Here is a 17,168-nt window from a genome sequence, read left to right as displayed (position 1 = left end):
CAGACAGAAGGAGTTCATGTGGGTTCCTGAATGAGTTCTGGTAGTTTTGTTACTCTTGTGCTTTATTTTCAAACCATTTCCAGGTCCTGCTCCTGTAGAGCCAACGCCAGCTCGTTGTTATCGATGCAGGAGGCTGCAGCCACGTCCAGAGGGGTGGAGCCACTCATACCTGAGCGGAGAGAGCAAACGCAGGCAGGTCAGTCATTTCATGCTGTCAAACCACAGTATGAACCAGCAGGTGAGTCTGACACACCTGTCCTTATCTCACAAACAGCAGAGAAACTGTTGCGTAACTGTGGCTCCCTGTGTAAGCGTTCTGTGGCTTAGTTTTTGGTTTGGATCGTGTTCTGAGTTGCGCTTCATCAGTTCCACCAGTTTCGGGTTAATTATGATCCACAGATGTCTTCATTTGAGTCAATTGTCCTCAGCCTCTATAAGTGTCTGGTTGTCAGGTCATCTGCTCTGTTGTCTACACCACCTAATTCAAATTTTTATTTCTCACATACATATACATTCATGGTATAATACAGTTCCTGACACCATGGAATTCCCGGTTTAGGTCAGTTTTGTAAATGTGTATTTTAGTCAGCCTAATTCAATGTTTTATATTAGAAATAATATAAAATTATGTTGTTTTTAGTGGTAATCCAAACATTTTTAGCAAATGTTCAACTTTCATTGGACTTTCAAACTTTTCTTAAGCAAATTAATGTATTATTTTAATATAAAAGTGAATGAAAACAATCAAAAGTAGCTTAGCAAGAAAGCCAAACAGATTACAATTAATGAAACAATAGGTTAAAAAGCAGTATATTGAAATGGAGCAGTAGTAAAAGAGGTTGTTCATTAAAATTTCAACAAAATATAAATGTGAATCTAAAGAAAACTAAAAAAGAATTAAAAAGAATTCCTGTATCAATGTTTAATTCAATTCACACTGTTTTCTACCTGAGGGAATATTATTCTTAGGATGCAGGAAGTAGCTATGCAGAAATGTATATGACATAAAAGCATTAGTAAAAAAAAGCAATATACAATGTTGGACTTCCTTGATGGAAGGAGAGACACAAAAGTACACCATGAAGAAAAGACCACACAATATAAAACAAAAATAATATAATTTACATTTTGTGTGCAAATGATGTAAAGATATCTGTGATATTCCTTTATAAACAGAAACTTTATATATGTAGCCTAAAGAAATCAGGATTGTTTTGCTTTTTTTTCAAAAATGTTGTTTTTTTGAAATTACACCTAAAACTTTCCTTCTATGTTGTAAGAATCGTTTGTTAAACATTTTGGGGTTTCCACAGCAAAATTAATCCCTTTTTTCTAGAAGGGATTTCCAGTTTTTTCATGATTTTATGTCTAATGTTAGAATATAACAAAATAAAGGTAGAGTCACATAGGAGAGGTTATACTGATTAAAATGATACCAAATAAGCAGCAGGGAGTCTTTCAAATTGAAATTATAGAGGTTAATTTAAAAGTTGACAAAAACAGAGTTTTAGGCCCTTGGTTCCCAACGTTTGAAAATGAATTCCTGGTAAGACCGTTTTTCTTACCCCATTGGCAGATTTTTTTAATTTATTTAAAGAAAATCTCTCAGAATGTTTCTAAGGGTCTGTTTTGCAGTGTAACATTTGAACTGTGGAGTGATTTCCTAAAACGTCAATGACCTCCTGTGAGGGTAAAGCCCGTCTACTCACCCAAACCGATGCCGCTGTTCTGCAGCAGGTAGCTCAGATGGTCAAACATGGCGCGCTGGTTCTGTCGGCTGATCCGGCAGAAGTAACACAGGAAGCGGCAGCAGTTGGTCACCATTTGGGGGAATCGGATCACCTGGAGAGAAACAGGAAGAACTTTGATGCCTGAAACCCAACGATTTGTCCGTGACGACCAAAGAGAAAGTCTGAAAGTGACCTTTGAGTCTCCTCCTCCTCCTAACACGTTGACCATCACCTCCATGACGGTTTCATGCATACCCAGAGCTCTCATCAAGTTGGGGTGCTGGTAAAACACTTTGTTGTTCATGATATTCCTAAACAAATACAGTTATTATTAGGGGAGTAAAATATCTCGTTAATGTGATCAATTATTTACGAGTTGGTTTTTTTTCCATGTTGTTTCCATAAAGTCCATTCACGTTTGATAATGCACACCTAGAAGGGCATTATCCCACTCATACCATTGTCATTCACGAAAAAAAAAACAAATTAAACCAATTATTAGAACTTCAATCCTGTTACATATTTAATTTTAAATTGTTTTTCATAAAAAGCAAACTATTATCATGGTAACATCTAGCTATAATTCTAGTAAAACATCCTTTTTGTGAGCAGTGGTTGACAGACTGACCCGATGCTCTGGATCATGAGCCGCTCCTCCTCTGGACCCATCTGCACGATGAGCAGCGAGCGGATCTGACCCAAACACTCCAGCAGGTCCATGGTGTCCTGGACGGACACGGCGTTGATGGCGTAGGCTTTGGGCAGGGCGCGGATCAGCTCGCCCAGGCCGTCGTACTGTCTGTGGAGCAGGCTGAACATCAGCCGGACCAGCTCGGGGTTCTGGATGAAGGACTCCTGGGCCCAGTGGATCATGGTGTGGGAGATGAGCTCCTGCAGAGTGCCTGGAGGAGGAAGGAGCCACCAAAGAAGCTTTTTCACATCAGAAGGCAGCTGCTGTGTGGTTCCCAACAAGAGAATCTTACTGAGTTTTGGTTCTTCTTCCACTTCTGGCTTCTCCTCCTCCTCCTCCTTCTTCTTGCGTAAGTTCTTCACTTTGTCCACCAGGCTGAGAAGTCTTCCTCGCAGGGAGGTGTCCACCTCCTCCTCCTCTACCTCCTCTTCAATATGTATGCCTAAACACAGAACTCATCAAATGTGTTTTCAGGGTTCGCACACTTTTCAGCAACAGTTTTCCATAAACTTTCACTGAATTTCTAAAACTGAAAATAAAAATTTCAGTCAGACTGTTGTAGTCAGAGCCACAAAATGAAACCAAGAAACATATTGATACTAGTGTTGTCATGCGATTAATTAATCACGGCCAGTAATTAAGTAATCTAATTAATCTCATTTAAACAAACCTTCTATTTGCAGAGAAAAGCCCCATTTTAAGGCATTATAATATAAAGTTGTGGTATTGTGGCACAGGAAAAGATCAAAACACGACCCAAAAAAGTGGCTTCATGAATTTTTTTTATAACAGATTTCCAACCTTTGATTTTACGGCTAATTTAGAAAAAAAAATTGCGACATTCAGAAAAATTTCTAGCAGGTTAGAAAAACATTGACAAAGTTAACCACACTCACAATGTTTTACACAAACTTTTCAAGGACCTGGAATTGTATTTTCAATTTCCAAATAGTGTCCTGATTTTTCATGACCTGGTTTTTGATATGTAAAGTAGCAAAGCAGAGAAGGCAAAAGAACGATTTCCTCACCGCAGTGAAGCAGGATGTCGTTATGGAAACCCGTCAAAGTGTCCCGAATCTCCTCGGGAACAGGACAGTCCTCTTCCTCTGGACAGTTTTTGAAGTTGGTCAGCAACAGAACCTGCAAAGAAAAAAATGAGAAGAACATCAGGAAATGTGGTCAGTCGTGTTTCTGCTGTGCAGGTTTTCCTTTTAACCTTTTAACACCAAAACTGTTGCCAAAGAAATTACACCTGCTCTTTGAACTACCGTAGCTTTTCAACTGTTTTTTTCACAGTTAACACCATTCAGAAAGATTCTAAGTAAATATTTATTTCTATAGCACCTGATAAAAGTCAAAAAGTGCTTCACAAAGTGAAAACACAAACAATTACAGCCAGTAATAAAAATATTGCAGAACAGGATAAACATTTATTGAACTCACTAAAACTAAATTTTTAAAACTTTAAAACCATAACTTTATAACATATTTATGAACTAGATATATAGCATTAACTGTGATAATGCTCGTAATGCTGTAAGCTGAATGTGGCCGCTGAAAATGCTAATGCTGATAGCTGAAGATGCTGAAATTGATAGCTCAAAACGCTGAAGCTGATAGTTAAAAACGCTGAGGGCTGATAGCTGAAAACACTATAGCTGATAGCCAGCTATTAGCCGAAAAAAAACTATAAAAAAAACTTAGGTTAGCCAAAACAATTGGCAGATAGCTGAAATATTAGCTAAACTCCAAAATGGACAAATAAAAAAATAAAAAAGCATAAATTACCCAAAACAATTAGCATGTAGCTGAAGTATTAGCAAAACTCGAGAACAAAAAAATAAAAACGTTATATTAGCCAAAACAGCTAGGATGTAGCTGATAATTTAAAGTCTAAAACAGCCTAAAAAACATAAAAAAAGCCCAAATTAGCCAAAAACATCTAGCATGTAGTCCAAATATTAGCTAAACTTCACAACATCCAAAAAGAACCAAAATTAGTCGAAATAGCTATTATGTAGCTGAAATATTTTCTAAACTCCCAAACAGCCTAAAAAAACAAAACCAGAAAACATAAATTAGCCAAAACAGCTAGCATGTAGCTGAAATATTAGCAAAACTTCAAAATGGACAAAAGAATCTTAGTAAATGTCAAAATAATCCAAAAAGCTAGCAGAATGCCATTTTTTAAAAATTTAAAACCATAATTTTTTACATCATTATGAATAATAAAAAGGCAGGAATATTATTCCAACTTAAACTTTAAATAACTTTCAATATTTTACTCTCCATAAAAATATATTTTGTCAAAATTATATTTTATTACTATTAATAACAATCCATAAAAAAGATCTGGAGGGCCGGATCCGGCCCCCGGGCCTTGACTTTGACCCATGATGTAAAGGGTGAGGTAAGATCTTGTGGCTCCTGTGAAAAATCAACCCAAATGGCTCTTTAGGTTTGTAAGGTTGCAGCTCGCTGTCATAGACGGATGTGGTGGACAGAGTCCAGCAGTTTTCCAAAATAAAACTTCCTTCAGAATCAGTAAACAAACCAAACAAAGCTAATCGAAATTGCTGTTTGTGTTTGGTGTTTGTCTGCGGCATGCACTGGGGTAGACGTTAAATAGTTGAAACGATGAACCCACTCTGGTGATAAAGGGTTAAGTTGACCCGCTGACAGAAGCGGTGCTCAGAGTCTCGCCATCAGCTGGTACCTGGTCATGCGGCGGCGAGCGGAACTCGCGAGTCCTGCGGGCGGTCTCGGCGGCAGACATGGTGAAGGCCCTCATCAGCAGGTTGTAGCGCACGCGCTGGTTGCTCTGAACGCCCTGGACAAAGTTGTCCGAATACGCCACGATGGTTTCCACGCGGTGGCGGAGCTCGCAGTCGCAGAAGTACTGCAGGAGCGTGCACATCTGCAGGAGAGAAGCCGCAGGAGTTACAGCGCTTCGTCCAGAGACGCTGATTGTAAATCAGTTTAGTTAAAATGACCTGCAGCTTGACGGACTCCGGAAGCTTCATCTGGAGCAGTCCCTCCTCTGGAGCCTCCTCCTCCTCCTTTGCTTCCTCCTCCACTGCCTCCTTCTCTTCCTCTGCTTTTTCACCATCCACTTTTCCCTCCTTTGGCTCTTCCGCTTTCTCCTTCTCCCCTTCTTCCACTTCCTCCTTCGCCTCTTTCCCTTCCTGCTCTTCCTTCTCTGTGTCTTTCAGCTCTTCTTCGTCCTCCTCACTGACACCCTCATCCTCGAGCTCCTCCTCCTCCTCCTCCACCTGTGCCTCACCCTCTTTGGCGGCTTCCTCCTCCTCAGCTTTCTCTCCTTCCTCCTCCTCCTCCTTTCCACTGAAGACGTTGGGATCAATCATCTTGAGGATGTGCATGGTGTCTTCGTCGTTGAAAATACCAATCATCAACAGTGTGCTGATGAGCTTCAAGATGGGGACAAAGTGGAACTCAACGCTGCCCCCTACAGGATCCCTCATGGCCTGGCTTCCGTCCATCACAGCCTCCGTCAGCATGCTGATAGCTCTGGTTTTCAGCTCCTGTGGATCAAAAACAGCCGAACCATGAAGCAAAAAAGTATTTTTTCCACTCAAACTTGATTTAATGTTGTTTTTTACCTGAAGTGGAAATATTGGACTCAAGGTGTACAAATCAGGATCTGTCCCAACAAAATTGATGGATGAGAAATGCAGCTTTGGCCGTAAGCAGGTGGTGAGGCCGACGCCCGGAAGAGAGTGGGACTTCTTCGTGTCGGGATAGAGCTTGATACTGAGGGTCTCCTCAGTCATGGGCACAATGAACTCCCTGTTGGTGCCCAGCCGCGCCCGCTTGGCCGACTCCAGATGAATGCTGATGAGCAGGTCGTAGTAGCCGCTGCGGAGCGGTCCGGGTAGGTAGGTGTTCTCGATGGCGTAGAAAAGCTGGGACTCGTCCACGTGGCTGCACAGGGCGTGGGCCACGCGGTTGTTCCCCAGAGCGCACACGGCGCAGTAGAGCATCAGAGTGTGGTAGTGGAACTTCATGAGATCCTGACGCTCCGACAGCTCCAGGATGTCGATGCATCTGTGGAAGAAAGTTCAGCCAATCATAAAAAGATCAACTTTATGTAAAGTTAGAGATGTTTGGTGGTTGAGGCGTATATCCCACTGAAAATTAGGTACTAGTCGAAGTTATTTATGCTTTAAAAAGTTTGTTTGAACCAAAAGTTTCAGTTGAGGTTAAAAATCCCAAACCAGAGATAATAAAAGTTATTATAGTCTAAAGTTTTACCACTTTGACGTCAATAGAGGTGAAAATACGATCTGTATTCCTCCACTGCAGATCAAATTCTTTTCAATATATAACTAGGAACATTTTTCAAGCTTTTGTTTCTCGTAGGAAGGGTCAAAGACGTAGCACAGCTCCACTCTTGTTTACAAACATCGCCTTTTAAGGCTGGAAATCGAGCAAAAATTGGAAATTTGAAGGAAAGTTGTCCAAACATAAAAACCTGAAAATGCTCATCTGTTACTTATTACACGATCATGAAGACGTAGAGTATCTACGATGAATATATTTGAAGACATTTGATGATTTACGTTTGTCACAGAGACGCCACTACTGGCCACAAAGAAAAGGCCCCGCCGTAAATGCAACGCCAAATCTAAACACTCGCGCGTATTTCCTCATAGTCAAAATTAGTGTTTTTTTTTGTTAAATCGTGATAATCCTTTAAAACATTTACTGAGGAGACAAAAACAGGCATTTGGTGGTTAGGGAAACACTTTTTCTGCTTCTGACAGAAATGTTTTGGAGGTAAAAGTAGAAAAAAACAAAGTCTGTCCATGAAACTCGAGCTCCAAGTCTCAAGTCTTTGATGTCCCACTATGTTCCCACCGCCGTTTAAACGACCACTTCTAATGAAAGGTCTACATAATGCACGTAAACAATTTATATAGGGCGCTTAAAACTGTAAAGTGATTTTGCTACGTACATTTTTAGGAACGTTCACACAAAATGCGTCGCCATCGATCGTACATTAAAAGCTAAACCAGCTGAACTTTAACCAATAAGGGTCTTAGGAACCGTTTGAGAAGTGATCATAGAGGAAAAATGATTATTTGAAGTTTGTATCCGTCTTTCATATATCAGAACAGAGCTGTAGAAGAAAAAGTCTGGAGAGAGATTTACCAGATTTACACCACTTTGACACTTCACACCAAGACTCTTCCAGCAGTAGGTGGCGTAGTAAACAGTAGAAGAAGAAGAAACCTCTCCTGCTCGTACAGTGTGAACACAATGAGCTATACTCGCGCTAAAGAATGCGCATTACCCTTACATATCACTTAGTATATTTATTGAGAATTTGCCAGAATAACTTCAAAAATGTTGATGTAACAAAAGGTAGGATTTCATAGTTAGCTCTCCATCTGCAGACTTTTGAGTGCTCAGGAGTAGCAGTAAGAAAGTAGAGTTTGCATATCTGACCTGTTCTCCTCGGGGATGTGGAGTGCCATCATGATGAGCGGCTCTGTACACTCCACCATCCAGCCCAGGCGTTCACTGATCTTGCCCACCTCCGGGTTGAGGAAGTGGTTGGGCATGCGGCTCCAGATGACCGGAGTGAGCATCTGGACGTCCAGCCTGGGGGGGCACTGAGGGACGGGGTTCTTACGTTCGCTGCGGAACATGGCCGCCGAGATGGGCATGATGTTCTGATACGAGAGGCAGAGGGAGGGAGAGTCAGGGTCACAAACACAGTCAGATGAATCTGATGGATGAGTGAAGTACAGGAAAAGGAAGAAACTCTTTGGTTCCCAAACGAATGAGCTTTGGAAAACGGAAAAAATCTAAAAAATGTTTCCTCCTTCGTTTTCATCCATGACATTAAATGAGCGACCTTTGTACACAGTTAAGATGTTTGTTTCTTGCCAGAGCATTCAATCATGATGTGAGAACATTTTCTTTCGTTAGAACATCTTGTGCATTTTTAGATATGAAACCTTACATCACTATCTTAAGTTCCTGATTAGAGTTTGTTTGTGTTTCTGTATAAAGGATGATGCCCTCCTAACAAGCAGAGAATCATCAGACTCTCTGTGCGTCTTTCCAGCGTGAATCTCTTTTCATTTACCTTGAAAACGCTTGACAAAAATTTATTTTTTCCTTTTTTCTAACAAGTTTCCACCACATAAGTTCAAGATGGCTGATAAGAAAGCTCTGATGACGCAGCATTCTAGATGTGTATCAGGAGATTGCTGCGTACTTTTAAAAGATTTGAGCATGTGATTAATTGTAAGCTGTTGTAATTTTAAGTTCTGCATGTGTTTATTGCATTTTTTTGAATTTATAATATTTGTGAATGTGAATACACAATTGCAACTACAGAAAGTTATGCACAAAATAACGTGTATGAGTTACAAATCAAGACTTTCTAATCCTTATCACAGAAAAGCGCTAACAGGCTCTCTGTCCAGCCCACAGGATTTGTGGGTCTAAAAATGAAAAATGTGTATAATACACCTGCATGTCACCTGCTTCACCCTTACGAGGTGTATATGTGTTACAGGATTCCTGTAGAAAAATGTAAAATGTTTGGCCATCCATAAAGACATTTGTGGCTTAAGATTTTGACCCTTAAGGTCAAACTGGATTTGAAAGAATAAAAATCAGACCTTGAGTTTTCCCAGCTCCAGCTGAGCCATGTTCTGGTTGGTGGGCTGAATGAAGACTGCGGGGAACAGCTTGGTGTTGGGCTCCACCTGAAAACGAGCAGCTTCAAGTTAACACGAGTCTTCACCAGCAATCACTACAACCAATCATCTGTCTTCTCCCTACCTGGTAGAAAGTGTTGATCTCTTTCCCGTTGGCTGTAAAGGTCATGAGGCCCGTTGCCAGGTCAACCAGACAGCCGACCACCATGTCCTCCTGGCTGAAACGAGTCTGCTGGTTGCTGACCAGGTCTCCTCCCCAAACCATGTAGCAGTTGCTGTGCTTCATGCTGTAAAGAGCCAGCAGACGCATTATTATCGTCGTGGGATCGTCCACGTTTAACCTCCTGCGGCTCTGGGTGAACCCTGAAGGTACCGACCTGTCGTGGATGTTTCCTCTGTCGTCTCCCACAGTTACCGTCACGTTTCGCACCTTGGAGAGGTCAAAGCCTTGATCGTACTGGTGAAAGTCGGGCGTGACCCAACCGACCCACACGGCAGACGGCTCCTGCCCAGCAAAAATCCTCACAGAGTAGTAATACTAAAAAGAAAAGGAAGAAAAACCACAGAGTAATTCTGAATGAAGGCCAGAGAACAAACAGGAAAATGACGGGATCATTTCAGGGTCGACGAGCGACGGCGTCCAACAGGTTTCCCTTACGGTGGTGGTGTCCATGATGATCTCAGGGTCATCTCTGTCATCAGGAACCACATCTTCCACCAAACGAGGGACCGTTGGAGGGGCAGGTGGGGGGGCAAGAGGTGTCATGGCGGCTTTCTTGGCCTTGGAGAAAAATCTGTTGGAAATGTTTATGGATTTAGTGGCTTGAGAGGATTCTGACAGAAAAACAAGGACAAGCGCAGTGACTGGTCTGGAGCCAAGCTAACCCTTTTTTCTTCCCCTTCTCTGAAGCCGTGTCCTTCTCGTTCTCCACGGAGACCTCCTTGGGCACAGATGGCTCCTTCTTGTCCTCCTCCTGCTCCTTACGGCTGGCAGATTTCTTCAGGACTTCAAACTCGGAGTCGGGCTCCACCACCACCACCTCCTCCTCAGGGATGGTGAGCGTGCGCGTGAGCGGCGTGGTGCCGGCTGGGATCTTGAAGGTCTCGTGGAACTGGACGGGCATGCTGAGTCTGAGGAACATCATGTCGGTGTTGGCGTTCTGCGAGCCAAAGGTTTTATGAGTCAGCTTCAGACAGGGGGCGCTATCCACCGTCCCATCCACACGGGACACCTGGGAGGTCACATGATCAGAGAAAAATCCGTACTTTAGTTTACCGTAAATCTGAGATTGAATTTTAGGACATGAAGCGTTGAGTTTAACCTCGATATGATTGTGGTCCGTGGGGACAGGAACAAACTGAGGTAAGCTTTTACTGAACCACATGGTGATGTCTCGCTTCATGTTGATCGCAAAAGGTTCAAATCCCTCCTGCAGCCCACAGATGGCAAAATAACGGAGACTGCTGACGTTCTGACCCAGATTGATTCTTCCGACCTGAGACAGGCCCAGGGCACACACTGGGATGAAACCTGACGGATGAACCCAAACAAAAACACACCTTAACAAGACCGTTTTTGAGGTTTTTACAGAGGAGACAACCGGCTCCTACCTTCACCAACTTCAATATCTTTGAAGGCCATCTCAGAGCCCGAGTCACTCATCAGCATCTCTCCGTTGAGCGTGAACATGATGTTCATCTCCGTCAGATCAATCATGCAACCGACCACATCCCCGGACAGCCACTGGCGTCCAAACGGCTCGTTTCCAATATGCCACCTCTGAGCCTGAAAGACATGAACATTTTCACACTCTTGTCTCTTGTTCAAACTTGGAGGAACCAATTAAAGATAAAAAAAAATCATTTTATGGTTAAGGCCAAAGCATAAGTATGTATATTTCTGCTCTGAAGTCATTTTCCATTTGAAAAAAGGACACCTGGTGGTTACCAAATGCTTTGGCTCCAGTTCTAACCCAGCCTGGTTTAAATAGAGTACTCATTAGGACTGTTCACCCATCATACACAAACAGAACTCCAACCTGCACTAACCTTATTGCCGTTGAAGACGTAGGCCAGTTCATCTGCTCCCAGCTCAGTGTCGGACCGGACGCTGGGGCGCGCCCAGCCCACCCTCATCTCTCCGGTCGTCACCGCCTCAAACTCAAAGTACCACTTTCCTTGGGTCACCGCGTACGACTTCTCTGCCCTGAAGATTCGTACTTTGTCCCCGCGGATGTTCTCGAGGCCATGGCCAGCTGCAGTGAAGGAGATTCCACGATAAGAATGGCACAAAGAAGTAAGTGTCCTTGTTTTAGCATAAAGTCTGTAGAATCTGTTGAGGTGGACTTACTGCCCTCCTGATCTGGAGGCTCGATGTTGTAGCCGTAGCCGATGAGGGTGCGGACCGCGTTGTTGACGCTGTCGCGGTTGGTCTTCTTGGTTCTCTCGTCCAGAAGGTTGTAGGGAACAAGACGAGGGTTCCGCTTATTCACAATGTCCTGACAGAAGACAGCCGGGATTTTGGATTTAGTGAGTTTAAAGGGCACCTCACCCTCTTGTGCGTAGAGCTCGCCACCCGACTTAAACACTTGCGCTAATGTTGGGTGCTTGTTGCTAGTGGGAAAGACTGTAAACAAAGGCTTGCTGGGAAATCAGCTAGGCTAACTTTTGTGCCAAGAGTCCCACCTGCAACCCAAAGGAGCTCCTGCTGCTCTGCAGAAAAAAATGCCTTTTTGATTTCAGCTAAAAACAACATAATCATAATTTAAAGAGCTCTGAGAATGATTTAAAGCAGAAAAACATAAAGTTGGAGTGGGATTTTGACAAAGCTCTGGTCTGAGAATAAATCATTTGAATATGTGTGATTGAAAGCATAACCACCTGCACGATGCTGTAGGTCCATCCTTGTCGAACTCGGTCCCTCGCCCAAACGTTATGCCCATTTTCAGCCAATTTTTCCACCAGCTGATTCTGGTTTGGTGTCAGTTTGACGTGGCTGAGGTCGAGGGGGGCCGGCTTGTAACCGTTGGTCATCACGTATCTGGAGGACAACAAGCTTGCATGAACAAAAAACGTTTCTGCATCCTCGAGAAGTTTTTTTTCTCCGCGTACGTTTTGGGCAGCTTGATCTTCTTGAGATTCTCCTCGGCCTTTTCATCTCCCATACCAACATGGCAACCCAAAGCCAGCAGAGTCCTGTGGACACAACAACCCCGTAGCTCAGACCGGCACATGTGGATTCCTGGAGAACTTGTGAAAAACCCAAACTCATCCAGTGAACTCACTTGAGAGTTTCTCCAGACATCTGCAGGTTGTAGTTTCTTTCTGGTTCAGGCAAACTTTGGAAATCCACCAAACAAGGATGCAGTTTTTTGTTGTCATCTCTTAACTGCAAGAGAAGGTAAAGAATGTAAGATGAAGATTTAATCAAACTATTTAAGGTGCTGCATGTATTATTGCAGAACAACCATTTATTGTCTGAGACTTGATCCTAAAAGTCAAACTCAAAATAAGAAGCTAACAAAGAGTAACATCTAGGACATTTTTAGACCTGCATATTTTTGTTGGTCCTCCGAAGTAATTGTGAAAGAAAAGAAGAAACAGAACAGAAACATGGCAATGACAAAAGTCTTAACAGATAGATGAAAATCAGACATGAATTATGTTATGTTGTTCAACAATTTTATTCTGAAAAACAAACTAATAAAAGAAAAGGCAAAAATGATGTCAACCCTAGAAGCATTGAAAACAATTTGACCCCGAACATGTTAAACTACGGTGTGTCCTCTAGTTGACATCACAAGTATCCCTTTATAGACCTGGTTCCATGAAAAATGTCTATTTTGTGTTTTAAACATGTTTTTATAGCATGTTTATCATAGTAGAAATAGGCAAATATTTTACAATTAAAACTGCATTTCTGAGTTTTTCTTAATTCAAATCAGGAGCAGATGAAAACGGGATGCTTGAAAATGCTCAGACTAATGTGTAAATCATAACCCGTCACATTTTTCATTACCACATATACCAGGGAAGTCAAACTCAATCGCACAAAGGACCAAAATGTAAAACACACCTTCAGTCACGGGCTGAACAGGATAAACATTTATGGAACACTCTAAAACTACTTTTTAAAAAGTTTTTAAAACTGTAACTTTTTAACATAATTATGAACTAGATATTTAGCATTACCAGTGATAATGCTGGTGTGAGTGTTGTAAGCTGAATTTGGTCGCTGAAGATTCTGAAATTAATAGCTGAAAAAGCTGAAGCTGATAACCAGCTAAAATATTAGCTAAATGCCAAATTAGTCTAAAAAACGAAAACAAAAAAATCTTAGATTAGCCAAAACGGCTAGCATGTAGCTGAAAAAAATAGCAAAACTTCAAAAAAGTCTAAAAATATCTGACAAAATACCAAAATAGTGCAAAAAGCTAGCAGAATTCCAATTTTCATAACTTCAAAACTGTAACTTTTTAACATAATTTTGAATAATAAAAAGTCAGGAATATTATTCCAGAATTAATTTAACTTAAACCTAAAATAACTTTAAATATTTTACTCTCTATAAAAAAATATTTTGTTAGAGTTACAAATGAGAGAAGACAACATCGGGCCATTAATAACAATAAAATAAAATAATCTGGAGGCCCGGATTGACTTTGACACATGTGACATAAACACCAGATCTTCTGCTTTATATGAGAGCTGTATTTGTTCCAGAATGATTCTCTCTTTACTGAGAATTAGTGAAAAGATCTGATTAGTGGTCAGAAGCTTTAGAGCATGATCATGACGGTTAAATGATCCCAGATGCTGTTTTTAGAAAAATGAGCTGTCGCAGCACTCACCTGGCCGTAGGTCCATCCCTGCTCAATCCGGGTGATGGCCCACAGTTCATGAATGTTCTCCGCCAGTTTTTCTCGAATACGTTCCAAATGAGGCGGCAGCACAATCTACACAGAGAAAGAAAGTCAACAAACCAGAGAAACTGAAAGTAAAAAAAAGAATCGGTATTGGACCCTCGGCCTCGACCTGAACGGTGTCTACGGGGCAGGGGGTGAAGGAGGTGTGAGTGAGGGACAGGGTGGGACCCAGGAGGTTGCGCACTCCCTCAAAGTCATGCTTGTACTCTTTGATGGGCTCGATGCGCATCCTCTCTCTCGGCAGCACGGCCTCGTAGCACGGAGCGTAGCCTGGTGGGGGCATGAACTTGAACTCTCCATGGCGACCTCCAAGCAGGAAGCGAGCTCTGAGGAGACGGAGACAAAGTCAGACCTGATTTCCATCAACCGAACGGACAAAGAGCGTTGGACAAATGAGGTCAGACAGAATGTAGCTGTCACGGTGTACTGACTTGACTCCAGACGAGAAGCTGATGACTGGAAAGAAGAGGCCGTCCACGTTAAAGTTTTCAAACATGCCCTGAACTGGATGGCCATTGATTCGGAAGGAGATACTGGGCACGCTCAGATCCAGACAACAGCTGACCACATCGTCTGCAGCCAGAGTGTGAGCGTTGGGAGAAGCCACCTGCCGCGCCACGGTTCCTGAGGGGAGAAAATCACTGTCGTCTTTAGGAGGATTTATATAAAACATTTATTTTTAACCCTTTAAGGGCCTAAAACTCAGTTTTTGCCTATTTTTGAATTTATTTCTATATTTTCATAATAATAATAATAATAAATGTTATTTGTTTAGCGCCTTTCTTGGAAACCAAGGTCGCTGTACATAAAATAGTAAAAATAAAAACAAAAACAAATAATAGCTGTATTCGCGGGGTAGGATGGCCTTCTTTATCCACCAGGAGGCTGACCCACTGGTGCACTTTTATCTACAAGGCCATGCTTGGATTTCTACCCTCTTACATTTGTACTTTAATCACCCTGAGAACAATAGACTCATATGGACTGCGTTCCAATGACTGCTCATTGCTGACAGTTCCATTTGCCCCCACTGACTTTGGAAAAAGGGCTTTTGCATTTGCTGACCCCACCACATGGAACATGCTACAAAAGGACTGGAAACTTACAGAACTTCTACCGTTAAATGATTTTAAATCCAAGTTGAGAGCACAAGAGAAAGATTTGTTTATCTGCCACTGTGTTAAATTAAATGTTTTTATTTTTAACTAAAATTGACTTTTTTTAATTTTTTTTGTCACCTCTTGGCCAGGACTCCCTTGTAAAAGAGATTCCTTAATCTCAATGGGACTTCCTGGTTAAATAAAGGATAATAAATAAAAAATAATACAGCATTAAAATTAACAATAAAATGTGCACTTATAAAATAGACAGTTGGAAAAGATTAGTTTTCCATTTCTTGGAGAATCGTGGGAGAGAACCTTTATTTTGTCGTTTTTCCATCTTGTTTTCAAACACCAGACTTGAAATCATGAAAAAAACAAAAAATTCCATCAGGAAAAATGTGATTCGTTTTGCTGTGGAAACCCCAAAAATGTTTAACAAACTGTTTTTACAGTTTGTTGCGGCCGCACTGCTGCTGCTGCATTACAGCCGTCAGATTGACGTTCGTTCTCCGCCTTATTTATTAAAATAAAAAAATCGCTTTTTCCACAGATAAATACCCTGCTATCTCTTTAATTTAATAACATTTTAAAAAGTTTACGTTTATTTTGACAGTTTTATTACGCTGCAGGCAGAATGCACGAGGGCGTTAATAAATATTAACTATTTATAATTTATTAATCGTGTGCGTCAATGCGCTAACCTTCACAGCCTTAGAAAATAGATATTTAAACTAAAAAAATAACAAGCATTAAGTACACAAAATTGATTGAATATTGTCTATTTACATTTAGTTAAGTCGAGTCTAAAGTAAGACCTGTGACTCAAGTCGTCAGCTCTGCTTCCTTCTGACACCAGCCCCCAGTGGTCATTTGAAGAACTGCAGCATTGTGTATTTTAGAGGAACAGAAGGTAGAGATTTTTTTAGAAGTCCTACCTGACCACAAATGCAGCCCGTCGAAGCCATAGGAGTAGAGGTCGTCCCCGACGCCGTTGCCTCCCCAGCCTTCACCTCCTCCAGGGTAGGGGCTGTAGCCCTCGGTCATAGCCCAGCCCACCCGCAGGTGTGTCGCCTGCGCGGTCATGAAGGGCTCCACGTAGTCCACCATCATCTCGTAGTACCACTTCTTGTACTGGGTGGAGCCCTCACATGTTCCCAGAAAGACGTTGGGCCTCACACTAAATATAAAGATGGAACGTCATCATCACGGTCCTCCGCAAGAAACAGACACTCGACGGTTCGTGACAATGAAAGCTAATGTGAAGCCGGTACCTGGTGGCGTAGTTCACTATGTTTGTCTGCAGCAGGAGGTCTCGACCCGGCAGCAGGTTTTCAGTGATGAGGTTCTGGTTGGACCTCACGGCGACGCCGTTACACACACAAAGAGAGCGCAAGACATCCAGAACCTACAGGAGGACAAAGTGTCACACATCAGCCACACAAAGACTTAGCTCCTCCCCCAACGGCCCAAAGGGTATAATATTCAGAAAACCAAGATTTAGAACAAACGTGTTGGAGAGATCTAGTTCAGTATACGGTCCAAACATATGGAATAAACTGGACAAGGAAATTCAAGATCACAAAAACAATTGGTGCCTTTAGAAGTGTTATTAGGAGGGAGATGTTAGGCAAATATTAGAGATAACATGTAGAAAAATAATGTCATAGAACTTATGTAGTTAATGGATCTAATGTAGGTGTAAGTAAATGAGGGTTCTGTAGACAACTGTTTATGTAAATGTGTATGTATTTTTGTTTATATGTTCTTAATATTTATGGAAAAGATTATTTTAATTTTCCTTGTTTGATATATTTTATCACCTTATAAGAGAAAGAAATAACATTGAATCTGGACAAATCTATGCTTTAATTTCAATTGAAAACTAATAGAGCTGTCAGGCGATTAAAATTGTTAATTGCGATTAATCGCATTGTCAAGAGTTAACTCGTGATTAATCGCAAATTTACATGTGACCTTTTTTTAAGGAAAAAAAATGTGTGGTTCGTGGAATTTAGTAGTTCTAC

General features: G+C 41.7%; 1 protein-coding gene across 7 annotated transcripts in view; it reads right to left on the bottom strand.

Annotated features, from left to right (window-relative positions):
- ryr1b (ryanodine receptor 1b (skeletal)) overlaps positions 1-17,168 on the bottom strand; it is a 105,466-nt gene that overhangs the window by 48,938 nt on the left and 39,360 nt on the right. For all 7 annotated transcript variants that reach the window (XM_036214666.1, XM_036214667.1, XM_036214668.1 and 4 more), the window contains 27 exons: positions 16,416-16,549; positions 16,080-16,321; positions 14,473-14,665; positions 14,151-14,367; positions 13,967-14,071; positions 12,401-12,504; positions 12,228-12,311; positions 11,997-12,156; positions 11,467-11,614; positions 11,166-11,371; positions 10,728-10,902; positions 10,439-10,647; positions 10,002-10,348; positions 9,775-9,910; positions 9,494-9,654; positions 9,241-9,403; positions 9,078-9,164; positions 7,891-8,117; positions 6,042-6,486; positions 5,415-5,963; positions 5,138-5,338; positions 3,450-3,561; positions 2,714-2,863; positions 2,359-2,632; positions 1,924-2,041; positions 1,710-1,842; positions 75-169 (listed from right to left, as the gene is read on the bottom strand). In XM_036214666.1, coding sequence (XP_036070559.1) covers positions 75-169; positions 1,710-1,842; positions 1,924-2,041; positions 2,359-2,632; positions 2,714-2,863; positions 3,450-3,561; positions 5,138-5,338; positions 5,415-5,963; positions 6,042-6,486; positions 7,891-8,117; positions 9,078-9,164; positions 9,241-9,403; positions 9,494-9,654; positions 9,775-9,910; positions 10,002-10,348; positions 10,439-10,647; positions 10,728-10,902; positions 11,166-11,371; positions 11,467-11,614; positions 11,997-12,156; positions 12,228-12,311; positions 12,401-12,504; positions 13,967-14,071; positions 14,151-14,367; positions 14,473-14,665; positions 16,080-16,321; positions 16,416-16,549 — 5,175 coding nt within the window. The remainder of the gene's footprint in view (positions 1-74; positions 170-1,709; positions 1,843-1,923; positions 2,042-2,358; positions 2,633-2,713; positions 2,864-3,449; positions 3,562-5,137; positions 5,339-5,414; positions 5,964-6,041; positions 6,487-7,890; positions 8,118-9,077; positions 9,165-9,240; positions 9,404-9,493; positions 9,655-9,774; positions 9,911-10,001; positions 10,349-10,438; positions 10,648-10,727; positions 10,903-11,165; positions 11,372-11,466; positions 11,615-11,996; positions 12,157-12,227; positions 12,312-12,400; positions 12,505-13,966; positions 14,072-14,150; positions 14,368-14,472; positions 14,666-16,079; positions 16,322-16,415; positions 16,550-17,168) is intronic.

The sequence above is a fragment of the Oryzias melastigma genome, linkage group LG13, assembly GCF_002922805.2.
Source record: "Oryzias melastigma strain HK-1 linkage group LG13, ASM292280v2, whole genome shotgun sequence".
Classification (NCBI taxonomy): Eukaryota; Metazoa; Chordata; class Actinopteri; order Beloniformes; family Adrianichthyidae; genus Oryzias; species Oryzias melastigma.
Note: the sequence above shows the minus strand (reverse complement) of the source record. Positions and strands in the feature narration are given on the sequence as shown.